The 16,501-nt window shown below is 36.3% G+C and overlaps 1 protein-coding gene across 1 annotated transcript in view; it reads right to left on the reverse strand.

The window, feature by feature from the left end:
- The window catches only part of LOC117914486, a 117,755-nt gene that overhangs the window by 59,708 nt on the left and 41,546 nt on the right, over positions 1–16,501 (reverse strand). The window contains 17 exon segments of the mRNA XM_034829830.1: positions 821–964; positions 1,054–1,162; positions 6,048–6,232; positions 6,468–6,581; positions 6,675–6,806; positions 7,717–8,043; positions 8,174–8,661; positions 9,588–9,596; positions 10,736–10,808; positions 10,995–11,135; positions 11,251–11,349; positions 12,413–12,509; positions 12,660–12,769; positions 12,866–13,044; positions 13,047–13,092; positions 13,228–13,449; positions 13,528–13,648. Coding sequence (XP_034685721.1) covers positions 821–964; positions 1,054–1,162; positions 6,048–6,232; positions 6,468–6,581; positions 6,675–6,806; positions 7,717–8,043; positions 8,174–8,661; positions 9,588–9,596; positions 10,736–10,808; positions 10,995–11,135; positions 11,251–11,349; positions 12,413–12,509; positions 12,660–12,769; positions 12,866–13,044; positions 13,047–13,092; positions 13,228–13,449; positions 13,528–13,648 — 2,596 coding nt within the window.

A 16,501-nucleotide genomic window follows, 5' to 3' on the forward strand; every position in this document is an offset into this window, starting at 1 on the left:
AATATTTCTATCTCAAATAATGACAGATTAAAAGCAAAACTTGTTATCGTATAGCAGAAATGCAGAAAATTGGGTGAGGACCTTCTGACTGAGAGACGGATTAACATGCCTCCCAAATGAAAATACAATCCCTGAATATACCATGCCGATGGGAGAAGCAAGGGTGGGATCTAGTCAAAAACACTAAATAGCAAATGGGAAAAGAATAAGATCATCAACCTTAGAAGAATAAATTTTAAATCATTCAAAAAACACTCATGGGCAAGGTTGGTTCTATTCTCATGAACTATTTTTGAACAAAAAACAAGGATAAATAGAAAAAGAAAGGAAAACACACACACACACACATACACACTAGTTTGGCAGTAAAGGAAACTGTTCCTTTTAAACTCCATTAAAACAATGGATGTTTAAGAGAATCCAAAATATGTTCTTGAGAATCATTTTGTGCCCTTGAAAACTAATCAATGTTCATATTTTCAGAAAGCTATTTTTGGAAATGGGAACCAAACATGCTGTTAAGGCTTGATGCAAATTTTTTCTATGGGAAGAGACTCGTCCCAAAGCTAGAATACCATGTACCTTCTCTACATCCTATCACAATAGGAAGGATACTGTTCAGACATTTAACATGCTCCTCTCAAATTTTTTGCTTATATGCACATGAACCACACACACTGATAGCATGTTGAGGAATAAGTGTAATTTTTAAACCTGACATTATCCATTACATAAAGCAAGTGGAAAAATCAATATTCCCTGATCACAAGGGCTACCAAAGAGAATGACTATGGAATATTACAATTCCAACAAAAAGTACCTTCACTTCAAGAGAAAATGTGGGGATTTTCCTGAAAACATCCCTCAAACTGCGTCGGACATAAACATCAAGTCCTTGGCCTTCCCTTATCATTGGTTTACCCATACAACCATTGACTCCCACAGACATGTTGAGTCCCAGGATCTGCAATGCAAAACCAGAATGAACATCAGCAATTCAAACATCAAATTTGTAAAATATTTAAAATATATATATATATATATATACCATACCTCGGCATGAAGAATATCAAGATGGACAGCTGAAGGATCTTTCTCTTGGTTTCCATGCCAACTGACTTCATTTCTGATCTCTAGCTGGCCCAGGTCAAGTTGAATGAAACTGCAACATTGACAGCATAAACATGTTACAAACTATAGAACCAAATTCCTTATTATTAGAAACCTTATCTTCAAATTAAAATGCTTAAAAAGAATCCAGGGATCCCCAGTCTTCTAACTTCTAACGTCAAAAGAAAGAACCAAAAAAAAAAAGGGACAAAGGCTGAGTGCCACTAAAAATTTACTACCTGGTTTCACAAGTACCTAGAGAGAAGAGCAAGAAAAATGAAATTTCAAAATTGGTCATTCTAAAAAACCATCAGAGAATGTTCTCAACATATGAAATTAAAAAACATAAACTGAAAGAAAATGAGCAATTAAGGCTCATACTAGTGGGCCATGACATAGCACAGAATGATGTGTTTTCTAGATTTCTTTCAATGTGATGGTGCTTAAAGTTGAGGGGATTACACATAATATAAGCCAAATATAAGGTCAATTTGGTAATGGATATGAAATTGTTTCTGTTTCTAAAGATAGAAAAAATGAATACAATATAAAAAGCATGTTTAGGAACATTTTTGACAAGTAAGAAAAGTATCATATTACGAAGAGGTGCTAAAAAAGCGACTCAAAAAGTACAGAACAGAAAGGGAGAAACTCACCCCCCAACAAGTGAAACAAAAAAGAAACTAAGCAATAAGGAGGTGGTAACAGGTTCTTTTTCTGTTTCAGTCAAATTTCTTATGGATGGCATTGGGCCCCTTTGGCTATCCTCAGTTTATGGTCCAAACAATACCATACTTAAGAAGGATTTTTGGGTGGAGCTCTTGGACCTTTTTGGCTTAACCTTTCCATTGTGGTGTGTGAAGGGTGATTTTAATATCACAAAGAGAATTTCAGAAAAATTAGGTGGTTTTGGATTAACACCTACTTCGATGGATTTATAAAAGACTATGAGTTAATTGACCCCCCTTTACGGAATGCTTCTTCCACTTGGTCAAACATGCAAAATTCCCTAGTGTGTAAGAGATTGGACCGGTTTCCCTACTCAATGAGTGGGAGCAAAATTTTCCTTAAAGTCTTCAAGAAGTTCTTCCTTGATGGACCTTGGATCATTGCCCGATTGTTCTAAACACCAATCCATTCAAGTAGGGACCAAGTCCTTTTAGATTTGAGAACATGTGGTTACGACACCCAAATTTCAAAGATTGCTTTAGTAGTTGGTGGAGAGTTTTTCAAGGCAATGGGTGGAAAGGACATAAGTTTATGAGAAGCTACAATTTTTTAAGTCCAAATCGAAAAAGTGGAATAAGGAATCATTTGGAGAGCTAAAGGAAAGGAAAAAGAGAATCCTTAATGATATTGTTAACATTGATGTTGTTGAGCAAGAAGGCAATCTTTCTCTTGAGCTATCAACACAAAGGGCTTTGAGAAAAAGGGAGTTGGAGGAACTATTGTTGAGGGAAGAGGTACATTGGAGACAAAAAGCTAGGGTGAAATGAGTAAGAGAAGGGGACTACAATTCAAAGTCTTTTTCACAAGGTGACTAATGGTAGATGGAATAGGAAATTTATCAAGATCTTAGAGAGCGAAAGAGGAATAGTGTTGGATAATATTGATAGTATCTCAGAGGAGATATTACATTTTTTTTAAAAGCTTTATACGTGCCCCCCAAGGAAGTCTAGGAAAGTAGAAGGCTTAGATTGGTCCCCTATCTCAACAGAGAGTGCTTCTAGGTTGGACATCCCTTTTACCAAAGAAAAGATTTGTAAAGCCATTTTTTAGTTAGATGGGGATAAGGCGTCGAGGCCTAATGGTTTTACCATTGCTTTGTTTCAAGAGTGTTGGAATGTGATCAAGGAGGACTTAGTGAGGGTGTTCACAGAGTTTCACAAGGACGGGATAATTAATCAATGCATTAATGCCACCTTCATAGCTCTAGTGCCCAAAAAAGTCGGACCAAAAAAATTTCAGACTTTAGACCTATCAACTTGATCACATGTCTTCACAAGACAATAGCCAAAGTCTTATCAGGGTGATTAAAAGGTGTACCCCATGAAACTATCCATATTACTCAAAGAGGCTTTTGTTCAAGGGAGGCAAATTTTGGATGCAATTCTGATACCCAATGAGATAGTAGATGAAAGAAGACACTTAGGAAAGGAAGAAATAGTTTTCAAAATTGATTTTGAAAAAGCATATGATCATGTGGATTGGGATTTTCTAGACCATGTATTGGAGAGAAAGAGGTTTAGTCCTAGATGGAGGACTTGGATGAAAGGTTGTTTGTCCTTGGTAACTTTCACAGTCCTAGTGAATGGAAATGCCAGAAGGTGGATCAAAGCAACTAAAGGATTAAGACAAGGAGATCCTCTGTCCCATATTCTTTTTACTATCATAGCTGATGTGTTGAGTAGGATGATGTTGAGAGCAAAGGAGAGAAGTTTGTTGGAGGGTTTCAGTGTAGGTAGGAATAGAACAAGAGTGTCTTATTTGCAATTTGCAATTTCCAGATGACAACATCTCTTTTTCTATCACCCGTGTGCAAGAACTGCAAACTCTTAAGATTATTTTGTTATTGTTTGGGTAAATATATGGACTTAACATCTTGACAAAAGTACCTTTTTTGGCATCAACCTCAATCAAGATCATCTCACTAGGTTAGCATTGTCACTTGATTGCAAGGCTTTGGATTGGCCTATTCCCCATTTGGGTTTTCCCCGGGGGGGAACCTAAAGGCTTGTGCTTTTTGGGATCTAATGATTGAGAGAATCTCGCGAAGATTAGATGAATGGAAAAAGGCCTATTTATCATTAGGCAAAAGGATAACTCATCCACTCATGCCTATCCCATATTCCTAGCTACTTTCTATCCTTGTTCAAGATTGTCACTGCAATGAATGGAAAAATAGAGAAATTGCAAAGAAGTTTTCTTTGGTCAAGGGTTGGGAAGTACAAGAGAGACCATCTTATTAGTTAGGATTTAGTGTGTAAGCCAAAAGTGGAAGGGGGTTTGGGGTTTGGGAAGATTTCTCTAAGGAATCGTGCTCTTTTAGGGAAATGGCTATGGAGGTTTCCTAGGGAGAGTTCTATTATGTGGCATCAGGTCATTCTAAGCATGTATGGGACATACTAATGGATGGGATGTCAACACTATGGTCAGGTGGTCACATCGTTGTCCTTGGAAGGCTATTGCACAGGTTTTTTAGGATTTTACCAGGTACACTCGGTTTCTGTTGGGAGATGGGAAGAGAATCCATTTTACCAGGTACATTTGTGGTTAAAAGTATTTCTTAATTCCTATTTCGATATAATGCATTGTTGTTTCTTATTAAAAAAAAAAAAAGTTAGCATTTCACCAGTATTTTGTAAGCCATAAATACTTTTAACCATGTGGTGTTGTAAGGAACTCTGTCTTTTGGAAACTACCACAACTAATTCTTGTTAAATATATTGGGAATAGAACTCCCCTCAACCTAGTTCCCCCTCATATCACATCTATAAGTTTTTACTCTAATTGATTAGGATCTTGTATTTGAGATAAAAAAATATATGGTTATTTTTTTATTTTATAAAACTTGTGCAATTATCAATGCCCATGTGAATTTTTTTTTAGAGACTACTATCTTCCTACATCTCTTCTAACCACAAGACATTGTATTGTAACTTTCACTAAAGAACTTTTAAGTCCTAATGAAGGGTTTCTTGAATGCAACCAAACACAAGATAAAAAGGCTTCTATTGCAAAAATCTCTTTTGAGCCTCACAAACAATATGCTAAATGAGGCTTAATTGGTTTTTTCCATTGCCCCCAACTACAAACCAAGAGAAATCCCTTTGGATCTTGTTAATCCTAAATGCTAGACCACCAGTATCTTTAAAATCAAAAGATATGGTTCGGAATACAACCTAAGCAAGTTACAATGAAGGACTCTTACCTTCTTCAAGACAAATAAGCTCTTTTCCACCAATCAAAATGTTTGATGACCTTCTACACCTTCAAATCCTAAAAATGGGAAGCTCAAGAGTTACCTTAAAGGAAGACTTAAGGAGGTTAAAAGTTGATCACTAGATCTATGACGTAGCACAACCCTAGAATGGTTACCTACACTCAAAAGTAGGTGGGCTAGGATTTTTATTTTTAGGTTGTAAGAAAAGGAACAAAGAATAAAGTTTATGGTAGAGAAAAATAAAATAAAATAAATAGAGATAAAGAAGAAACAACGAAGAAAAGACTAAAACCTTAAAGTCTCACTAAGGTCTTCTAAGAGTTTCACCTAGAAGAAAATCAATGGAGTCTCACAATTGAGGATTGCAACACTTGCAATGAAAAAAATATAATATTATTAATATCAATCAATTCATTGCTTTGATTTACATTGATTAGCCTTATTTATAGGCTTCTCTAAGAAATTCAAAATCTACTAAGATTCTAATAACCTATTATAATATAACATTTAAAGTCTACTAAGACTCTAATATCCTGTTATGACTCAAATAATATCATATTATGACTCAAATTCTAATTATTATAACTTAACTAGTCAATTCTAATTTGATTCCAACAAATATTAATTTTAATTTAATTCTAATTAATATTAATCCTACTTAAAGTTTATTTATGTCTTCCCTTTCCCCCCTTGAATAGACTTTAAAAGACTTTCCCCCATCAATCTATGCCCCAAAAACTCTGCCATCCTCCTAACTTGAGGTCAGTTTTGATCCAGCTTAAGTGATCTTATCAATGTTCATCATAGGAGTAACAATATATAGAGATAAAAGAAATCCAACTTCGGGTGATGAAATTTGTGGTAAACTATGGTGTTTCAAGACCAATTGAAGATGTGCTTATCTATGAGTGATATCAGCCTGACTTTCACAAGCAGTAAATCTTAAGTAAACCAATTCAGCATCATGCAAAGAACTGGCGGCAGAAATACAAACTCTTTGCTCATTGAATTCCTTGGAACAATGATTATTGGAGTGTCCAGTGAGAGGTCCAACTTTATGGCAGATGCCCCATCAATCTCATATTTCTGAATCAACCACTCCAAATCTCCAACTTTGTCAACAAGTTTAATTACTTCTTCGGTATGTGGGGTAGCAAGTCCCATGAAGTATGCAGTTACCTGCAGAAGCATGTTTCCAAAACTTCTATTACAAAAACAGTAGGACAAAAGTTGCCATATGAAAATAGCAAAGAACAAATTCTAGTTACGTAACCAACATGAATATACAAGCCACAAGAAATTTGCAATTATTAGCCTTGGCCAATTAAGAAGTATTCCCCAGATTAAATGAGCAAGCGATGAATACAATTGCTACTGTCCAACTCAAATCATGACGAGCAATATCCAGACTTACCTCCTGAACAAATCTATATAGGAAAACAATACGAACTGCAGACAGCCGGCCACACAGGCTATAGTCATATCCTTTGTAATCATCATCTTCAACACTATAAGAATTGAATGTGAACTGGAAAAGAAAAAGAGGGGAGAAGTGCCTTGTACAATGTAATAGGGATGAAAAACAAACAACATGTCCAATATATGATCTGTTCATCAATACCTTGATAAGGGATTCGACCCCTGGATTGCGTATATCACAGAGCCAACCCCAAGAATGATCTATTTCAAAGGCCATATCACGCAGCCTGAAATTTCCTAATGTTCCATCAATGGAAAGAGAAGTTGGTTGAACCTTGAAATAATAAAATTGAATGAAGTCAGAAAAAAAAAAAAAAGGAAAGAAAATCCTAACCAAGGAATAAATTCTTGTCCAGCACAAAAAAGAGATAGAAATAGTCTTGAACCCCATAAGGAAAGATAATAGAGTAGGATAAGTTTATAGAATCTCGTAAACTGTAATAAAGTTAAGAATGGCAATGTTGTGGCAACAAAAGAAATTTAAATATACATTTCTATAGTATAATAGGCAAATTGAGCAAGTCTTGACCCATTTCCTTATTCATGGGGGAAAAGGATTTGCAGTCCCCTGCCTTTCCACTCGGCCATGCTGCCAAAATAATACAAAAAGCAAACCAACATTAAAAAAAAAAAAAAAAAAAAGAAACCTATCCCCGCCCTCTTCCCTTTTTTTGGTTCAAATTGTAGTTCCATCTTGAATCTTGTTTTCCTTCTTTTTTCTTTTTATTCTCCCTCCTTCAAACAAAAACAACCTGCTCAACACCAAAGCAGTAAACTAAAACTCTTTCTTCCTGCATTTTCAGTAACCAGCTTTGTGTCGTTAAGATAGTGTTGACTGTTGTAGCATAAGGTTTGGATTGGTCATATCAGCCAAAGAAGGATACAAATTACCAAGGTTAAGACATTCAAGCAGAAAAAAATTTCCTTCAACACACACCCAATTAACTGCCACCTAAACAGATCCATCAATCAGCTAAGAATCAGCATTTAACTTCCAGCCTCCATTCAAAAATTGATTGAACAACAAAAATCATTCTCAATAAGGAACAATATAAGAAACAATATTAACTTCCATTTCAATAAATATGAAATAAATTTAACACCATTTTATTGAAATTAAAACAAAGAAAAATGAAGAGAAGGTACAAGAAGGCAAATGGAATAACAAATGAAATAATTATCACCTTAAGATCCAACAGGAAACTTTCCTGTACAAGCATTGCAAGCTGAGAACCATCCTCCTTGTTAAGAAACACAGTCACACTGTCCATGTTCATGTTTAAATAGAAGATGACACGGCTTTTACCATAACCCAGCAACCCTTTAACAAAGACACACTCATTTTCTTCTGTCTTGTCTTTGTTAAGCGAAGACTCATCATCTGAAACCTTTGTAGCATTTGTACTACTTCCACCAGAATTTCGCGAGCTTAGATCCAAGCCAAAATCAATTAAGGCAACAATAGTGGGTCTGTTGCAAAAGAACTCCAGTTTGGACATGCAAATGCTCATCTGAAATTTTGAATTTAAACAAATTAGCAAAACAATCCGACGAGATATAGACTTGCATCTTTAATAGTGCAAAAAATTAGGTTTCTCCTTTTTCCACTTTTCCATTTTACTCTGATGTTATGTTAGGTACCTGTGTATCTACACCATCATAATCAGGTGAACCAGGATTCCTTGTCAAAAAGGTAACAGACACAAAATCAGAGCGGTCGCTATCCTGAGCCTCAAAAAATGTCTCACTTGAAGTGCCTTTTCCTTTCCCCAGATCCATTTCATGTATTAAGGCTACAGCAGAATCAACTTCAGCAAAGTCAGTGACATCCTCCATCCATGCAGACTTGGGCATAACCATATGTTGCAAATTACTTTCTTGATCAGGAAGAGACATGAAATCTTGCAAAGCGTCTTTGAAAATATCATCCTCCTCTGGTTGTGCCGTAGACAGCTCTTTGACAGAAGGATCCAAGTTTCTAGGGGAAGCAAATAAATGGTCATTCTCATGCACAGAACAGGCTAAATACTGCAAACTTGTAGATGAACGACCCTGAAGCTCATCTTTAATTTTCAAGGAATGAAGCTTCATCTTGACTGTCAGGTCACCTTCCAACAAACAACGTGCACCTGCAGAATAATATGAATATATACTTTAAGGTTCCAAACAAAAACAAGAACCTGTAGCAGCTGCAATGTTACGCAATTTAAAAAAGGTCTTATCAAAGAGGACCTAAGGCCTGAAGCGTGATTATTAAGCTACCAATCAAACTCATTTGAGCTTTTAGCCTAACAATAATCACACAAATAAAGTTGATCAACCTACTCTCAGCAGTTAATAAGCAAAAGCAATAGTGGTTGCAGCAGTAACCTATAAGGCTAACTCACATTTAGGAACTTCTAAAATGGGAACATATAAAAATAAAACAAGAAATTAAAAAATTCAACTAAGTACATCAACACAACACAATAAGTCAAAAGCTCTCTGCAGTCTACCAGGCATAACTTTTCTTTACTATAATGAGCATAACGGAAATGCAGTTAAAGTAAGGGCTTAAAGTAGAACCCTACAGATAAATAGGACATAGGACAAAACTCTTGTTAACGCCTATATAAGATCAATAAGTTCAGATAAAAATTCCACAACTCAACTTAACAAGAGCACATTTTGTTTTTTAAGGAAATAAACATTTTATTACCAAATGGAGAGAGATCAAACCATCCTAATGTACTTCTATTGACACCCTAATAGAAGGAAGCCACCCTCAGAAACCTCTAACAATGAGGCACCTCACTAAGCATCTGAATCCTTGAACTGTACAAGGATGAGAGATCCTTCAAGAAAAAAGAAATCAAAGAACAAGACCAAGACTCCAGTGCGAACAAATGTGGTACCATGAAACTACAGGACCAAGAGGACTCACAGGGGAAGAAAATCTCTTAACAAAGTATGACATTCCCTTCTTGGCCAAAATATTAGCCTCCTGATTAGCGATCTTGATTTACAAAATTAGGTAACCATGTCCTCAAAAAAATCCAGACTCTGCCACATCCACTGATCATATCTCCAAGGTCCTTCCTCCCATGGATGCCTAGAGATAACAACCAAGAAATCTCCACTCACAAAAGGTTTCTCATCCCTATCAAAGAAACCCCCGCCAAACCTACCAAAGGAGTTGATTCAGTCTCTATGGCCAATTCAAAACCATCTTAGTGAAATCCTGAAGCAGCTCACCCCTATGACATTTAGTATTTGGCACCAAAGCCATATGACTTGGACCACCCAATGAACACCCATAATAGTTGAGTTGGAGAAAGCCACAAGAAGGAATTTACCAGTGGTGAATTACCCATCTTCTGAATATCTGAACATTCCATCCCTAAAATCCATGGAGGTAATACTCGAGTATTCATCAAGGCCATCAAATTCCAAATAGCCCTCTTAAGGAACATTTTTGGTCTTCCCTAACCCAAAAAGGTGTAAAAGGATTTGATTGAAAATTTACCCTTCTTTCCATTCTATCTTCCTTATCCCATTTCATAGCCTTGCCTTGAAGCCTTAAGAAGGTCTCAACCCTTTCTACTTTCTAATCATCCAGATGCCTTGAAAAGCAAGGATTCCAATAACCTCCCCCACCTGGTTGATTCCAGACATCCACCACTTATGCACCATTAGTCAAAGAGATGACATTGAAAAAGGGGAAAGACTCTCTTAAAGTTGAATCATCACACTATTTAGCTTTCCAAAACTTCACCTTTCTACTATTACCCACAATAAAGGACCTTCTACAGTTAATACCCTCCCAACCTCTCATGATAGCCTTCCACAACCCGACTCCGAAACCACTGCAATTTTTCTAGGAACACCTACACCCCTCCTCTTCCCCATACTTTCCAGCAATGACCCTACTTCCCCTCAAACCTGCACATACATTCTAAGTAAATTCACTAACATTTAGTAGAAAAGAAAAAAAAGAAAAAAAAAAACGAAGAAGAAAAAAATATACAAGGGTATGCAGCCCTTGAGCTGGCTCAAGTGGTAAAGAGTTGGGGAGGACTTGTTGGAGGTTCTAGGTTCAAGTCCCAATGAGGAAAAAAAATTATTTATTAAAAAAATAATAAATAATAAAAAATAAAAAGAAAAGAAAAGAAAAGAAAAGAAAAAGAAAGAAAGAAGATATACAAAGGTATGCAGCAGCTGAACAAACCTTTCCTCCACCAGCAAGAATCTCAAGTATTAAAATTTCTTCTAGTTTCCCATGCCCTTCATACTCTGCCTGCAAATGAATGTTGACAAAAATTGAAATGCTTAATTGCTCTACCCTATAGGCAATGAGTAATAGAAGAGTACCTAAATAATTCTAAAACATTTTTTCAGATCATGTGCATGCATCTTGGATAAACTTTGACAAAACAAGTGGGCAACGTAACTTCAAAGATTTGAAAAGGGAACACACTCTAACCTTCCCATATATTAATAACTTTGTTTCCAGCAATGCCCCATTAATAACAAGGTCAGCTTTTTTCAAATTTGAGGCCCGAGGATCACCAAATTCAGTCACACCATCACTTGATTCTCCAAGTACATCTACCAAAGCGGGAGCCTATATTCACCAAAAGAAAAGAATAATACTTTTCAGTATTAAGCACCTAGAAAATAAAAAATGAAAAAAAATAAAATAAAAGACAAAGATAAAGCGGAAATGAGTCGTATTGTACAGAAGCCCGATATGTTGCTTGTGTAAGTCCTCTCAACCAAGTAGTCTTCTCCTCTTCATCCCGAAACTCTATAACCAAAGTACTAGAAGATTCCAGAGCCTAAAAAAAAAGACATCACAATGATAGGAATAAAGTACCATCTATAAACGCAAAACTAGGATAAAGAATATATGCATAATAAATTGCATTACATGTTTCATCTTTCTAAACATTCTATATTAAATGTGGCTGGCCAGGAATGCTGGAAACCCAACCCAACATTTGATGTGCCCAGCTAGAAACAAACATGGCAATACATTAGGATGATTAGAAAATCTTGAACCTGCTATTTCTCGTTTTTTTAGACAAAGCAGTATATTCTACCAACACATGTGAGAGAGACAATCAAGAAATCAGATGGTCAAAAACCATGCTGATTTTTTCTTCTTAAGCTGTGCTTGTTCAGCAGCCACAAATAAACAAGAAATATGTTCAACAATCAAAAGTAAGGGATTCAATTTTATAACACCTGAATACATTGGCAAATAAATGTGATATTTGCAGAGCCATGTAGACCAACACTATGCTAGCAATTTTTTAAGTTAATTTCACACACATGGTGGATAAGGCCTATGATGAACAAAAAAAAATGCATAAAATTGGAGTTGAGATCTTGGAGGACCAACCCTATGTGCCACATCAGCACTATGAGCAATTTTACTAAGATCATCAGCAAGTGGTCTTTCATTCTTGTTCTAGAATTTTCTTGTTGCTCTGGATTCTTCACTATTAGATGTCTACTTAAATTATGGAATAAGAGTTTTAGTAGGAAACATATATGGACATTTTTTCAAGTTATAATAGAGAAATAGTAAATAATCATCACACAGAAAAGATGATACCTTTCTTTCATATTATTTGTTTTGTGCATGGAGCAGTTTATTCACACAAAGCCTATTCTAGATTTTTATTGCCTTTTGTTCCTTCTTAGATCCTCGTTTGCATCAAAAATCCAAAAACTTAAAAATAAAAAATAAAAAATTAACAAGAAAGTATAAAGCTTGCAATTTAGTCGAACGAAACATGAGAAAAAAAAAATTAACTAGAAGGTATAAGCTTGTGATTCAGACAAATGAAACATGATTAAAAAGAACACACATTTTACTTAACCAACATGGCCCACCTTCTGAAAGTCCATCCCTCTGAAACTCACAGCAATGCAGAACAGTGAGCCACCAAGATTAGAAGAAGGGACCTCAGTTACTTGTTTACCAGCCATACTGCAGTGGCCAGAAATTGGAACTTTAGGTTAGGAGTGTCAAGAACCTTTAAATATAAGAAGTCTGGTAAAGAGAGAGGATAGGAAAGCGTTAATCGCTAACACCTAGCAGAATGAGCAAAGAAAAAACGAAGAAAAAGGAAAAAAGCACCTTGAGCATCGCATATAGCTCTGGGATGTTTCAGATTCCAAAATATAAAGGTATAAATTAGACAACACAAGAAAACAAGGTTGCCATGCAGCCACGGAATTGCCAATTCCCTAAATCAAGAAAATGGAGTAATAGAAGAATAAAAATGGCATACATACATAAGGTGAATATTAAATCAGCTGTTTTTTCTTATGTTGAGAATGTACCCTCCAAACAAGAATTCTAGCATCAGTAGCAAGATCTGCAAGACTCCAAGGGGCAAGTCCAGCTTGGTAATTTTCAACGGTAGACTTATTACTCTTTTCCATTGTACCATTCAGTATGTCTAACAATTCCATCAATCTGTAATATCTTGCTGGTGAAAAATGAATGCCAAGATTTGGACTTGAACAGAAACACGTGTTGATGGATAACTTGGATGAGGTACCTTGATCTTCAATAGGCCAATGCACAGATACAATTAGGCATAATTAATATAACTAAAGAAAACCAGAGCAGAACATTTTATATTAATCAGTACAATCTAGTATTTTAACATTACAAGAGCAAGTCCAGGAAAAAAGTATACCTGATCAACAATTACGGCCATTCCACACCTATCAACGAGAGAGCAGAAGTCATCAGAATCTTTCAGTGCAGGAGATATGGTAGGTCGACTATTATAGGCTGGAGCAACGAAGGTGCAGTTCTGACAATCAGAACCACAATCTGTGAAGAAAGCAGCAATATCTCTCCCAGAAATATAAAACCGAGAGTATAGACTCTGCCTCTGTTCATCAGATTCAGTTTCCTGCAGCAATAACTAACTATTTTAAGTAAAAGTCAATGTAAGTTACAGCTATTCAAAGGACAAGCTGAAGCTGCATACCTTCGTGTGCAAGGTAAAATGTCCAAAATCCAAAAGAAAATGGCTATCACATCTGGATGAGCCACATGTTCGTATAGGAACTCTAATTTTTGGAGCATCCAAATCAATGTCGAGAGCAAATCTAAGAAACCAAGGACAATTAAACTTAGCATGTGTGAAATCATTTGTTTTCCATGTCAAAGGGAATAAAGCATATAGCCAAGCCACACACACATACACAAAAGAAGAAGAAGAAAAGAATATCACAATTTGGTTTACTAGGTAAGATAGTTACATAAAAGACTGATAATAATGAGAGAGATGCTCAAAACCAGCACAAAATGATTTTTTTTAATTAGAAACAAACATTTTATTGATATAAATTTGTAAGTACGAACAAGAATGAGAAATCCCTGACAGAAAGATGAAAGGGGAAATACCTAACAGGAGCAACAAAATAGCTATACAGATCAGGGATGAAACAAGAATATGTACAAAATATAAATAAATAAAAAATGTACAGCTTGATAGTGTCATGTGGAAAATTCGACTCAAGATCTTTGATTTAAGTTAATCAGCTTTAGTGCACTAAACCAGGGATGATACATAAGGTAAGAGTCAAAGTTTTTTTAATTCAATTAGTTTCCCCTTTTTTATTTTTTGTTTCTTATTCCTTGGTTAGAATTATTTTCTACTGTTGTTTTTCTCCCTTCTCTCATATGTACGATGTCTTTTTATATATAGACTAGTACACCTCATTCAAGTTAATGAGAATATATCACTTAAACTTAAATGACTCATAATAATGGAGGAGATGCCCAAAACTAGCACAAAAAAGATTAATGAGATTGAGGAGTGCTTTCTATCGAAGCTTCAAAATAAGGCAGTGAATGGGGGAGGAGAGATAAGGTAATCTAGTTGGAGACAAAGAGTGGTTCTTTCTCTGTGAAGTCCCTTTACACTCTCTTAGAGCTTGGGAGTTTAGCCCCTTTCCCAGAAGGTGTTGTTTGGAACTCTTGAGTTCCATTTAAGGCGAGTTTTTTTGCTTAGGGGGCGTCACGGGGTAAAGCTCTTATTTTAGATCAGCTTTAGAGGAGAAGGTGGTCCCGATGCTTCTTTTGTCGTATCCAGGAGGAGTCGATTGACCACATTTTGCTACATTGTGGTAAGGCAAGGGTTTTGCGGCAACTTCAATTCTCTATTAAGAGTATCTCAGCAATTATCTTCCTCAGTAAGAGAGACTTTGTTAGGTTAGTGTGACTCTTTTGTTGGAAGGAAATAGAAAAAGGTGTGGGAAGCATTTTCTTTGTACCTCTTTTAGATAATTTGAAAGAAAAGAAATAGAAGATCATTTGAAAAATAGGAACTCTCTGCAAAAGACTAAAAAGCTTGTTCCTTCGTAACTTGTTATCTTGGATCAAGTTGTACATAGCTGAAGGCCCAATGTCCTTGTGTGACTTTATTAATTGGTTGGTTTCTCATTAAGGGAAGGAGTAGTTTTTTGTTTTTCCCTTCCCTTTTTTGCCATCTTTTAGAGGTCATTGTATACATCCTGCATACTTTGGTGCGCTCTTTTTGGCGCCTTTTAATGCATTGCTTAATTACCTATCAAAACAATATATATATATATATATATATATATATATTGACCTTTCCCTCATCCATGCACCACCTCATGATAATATTTTTCTTATTAGCAGCATAACTGACTGTCTACTTCCACATACTCAAACCATTCTAGTCCGCTTTCTCTCACCTTGTCCAAACTAGTGGCACCTCTTAATCTCATGAATGCATTATTTATTTTTATTTTTTTTCATTTCTAAGTTTCTCATTCTATGTTCTTTGGCAAGTAATTCTATCATTTGGTCTTGTCACTCATCAGTTCCAAATCCTGATTTCAACTTCCAGCTCATTTGCAATTTAACTGCCCACAGTTGGCACTACAAGAATGAATTGCATTGAATTTTATAACATATTATGGGTAAGAGAGGAGCGGATGCATTTTTTTTTTTTTACAGAGAACAGGGTGAGAGGTAAGGATTCTGGACAGAAAACCATGGTAAGCTGAGCTTAAACCATGGGTGAGCTGTAAGAGTGAGAGAGAACGGAGGAGAAGGGTTTTCTAGAGAGAGCTAAAACAGAGGTAGAAAAATGAAGTGAGAGCAAGGAGGAGAGAGTGAGCTGGGGAAGACATCTGAAACAAGAGGAGCTATAGGGAGGTGATTTTGAGCTGAGCAGGGGAGTGAGTTGGATTTTGAGAGGGTTTGAGGCTGTGAAAATGAGCTGAACAGTGAGAGGGGCAGAGGAGAGAAAGGGAGTGGGTTTGCTGCGGTTTTGATGTAAGCTTAGGAGAAGAAGCAGAGCAGCTTGAAGCCCAGTTAGTTCCGCTGGAGGGGAGCATTTTCAGGTAGAGATTGTGACTCATGCTGAGGAATGATGAAGTGCAAAGTTGAAAAGTTTGAAGTGGAAAAAAAGTCTTTTCAGGTAAAGTTTGAAGGATCGAATGGTGGAACTTGGGTATCAGTAACAGAAAGGAGCCGTGGTTTTGTTGTATCAGTAGGATTTGGAAAGGAGGAGTTGGATTGGTTGACGGAGCATTTGAAGAAAGTTGTGGAGTTGGAGGATACCAGGGGATTTACACGAAAGTTCAGGGGCGAGAATAAGATTCACTTGATGGAGATTTGCTTCAACAATAGAGGGCGATTCATGAAAATCACCGAGATTGCTACAAGAAGGAAACCTTTACTTCTTGTCATTCCCAAGGGTGTTAAAGGTAATGGATGGAAAGTCCTTAGGAGGGCGATTCTTTCAGTGCAAGATTATTCTGTTCAAGTCGGAGGAGAGTTGAAGAAGACGTTTGGCAATACTCAGATGAGTAAAAGCATATATAGAGGTGGTCGGTCATAAGCAAAGGTGGTTGCAGAGGATGGACTTAGGAGTGGAGTTCCATTATCAGCTGGAAAATGGGCCAGAGCCCTAATATGTGAATGCA

This window comes from Vitis riparia, chromosome 5 (genome assembly GCF_004353265.1).
Source record: "Vitis riparia cultivar Riparia Gloire de Montpellier isolate 1030 chromosome 5, EGFV_Vit.rip_1.0, whole genome shotgun sequence".
NCBI lineage: Eukaryota > Viridiplantae > Streptophyta > Magnoliopsida > Vitales > Vitaceae > Vitis > Vitis riparia.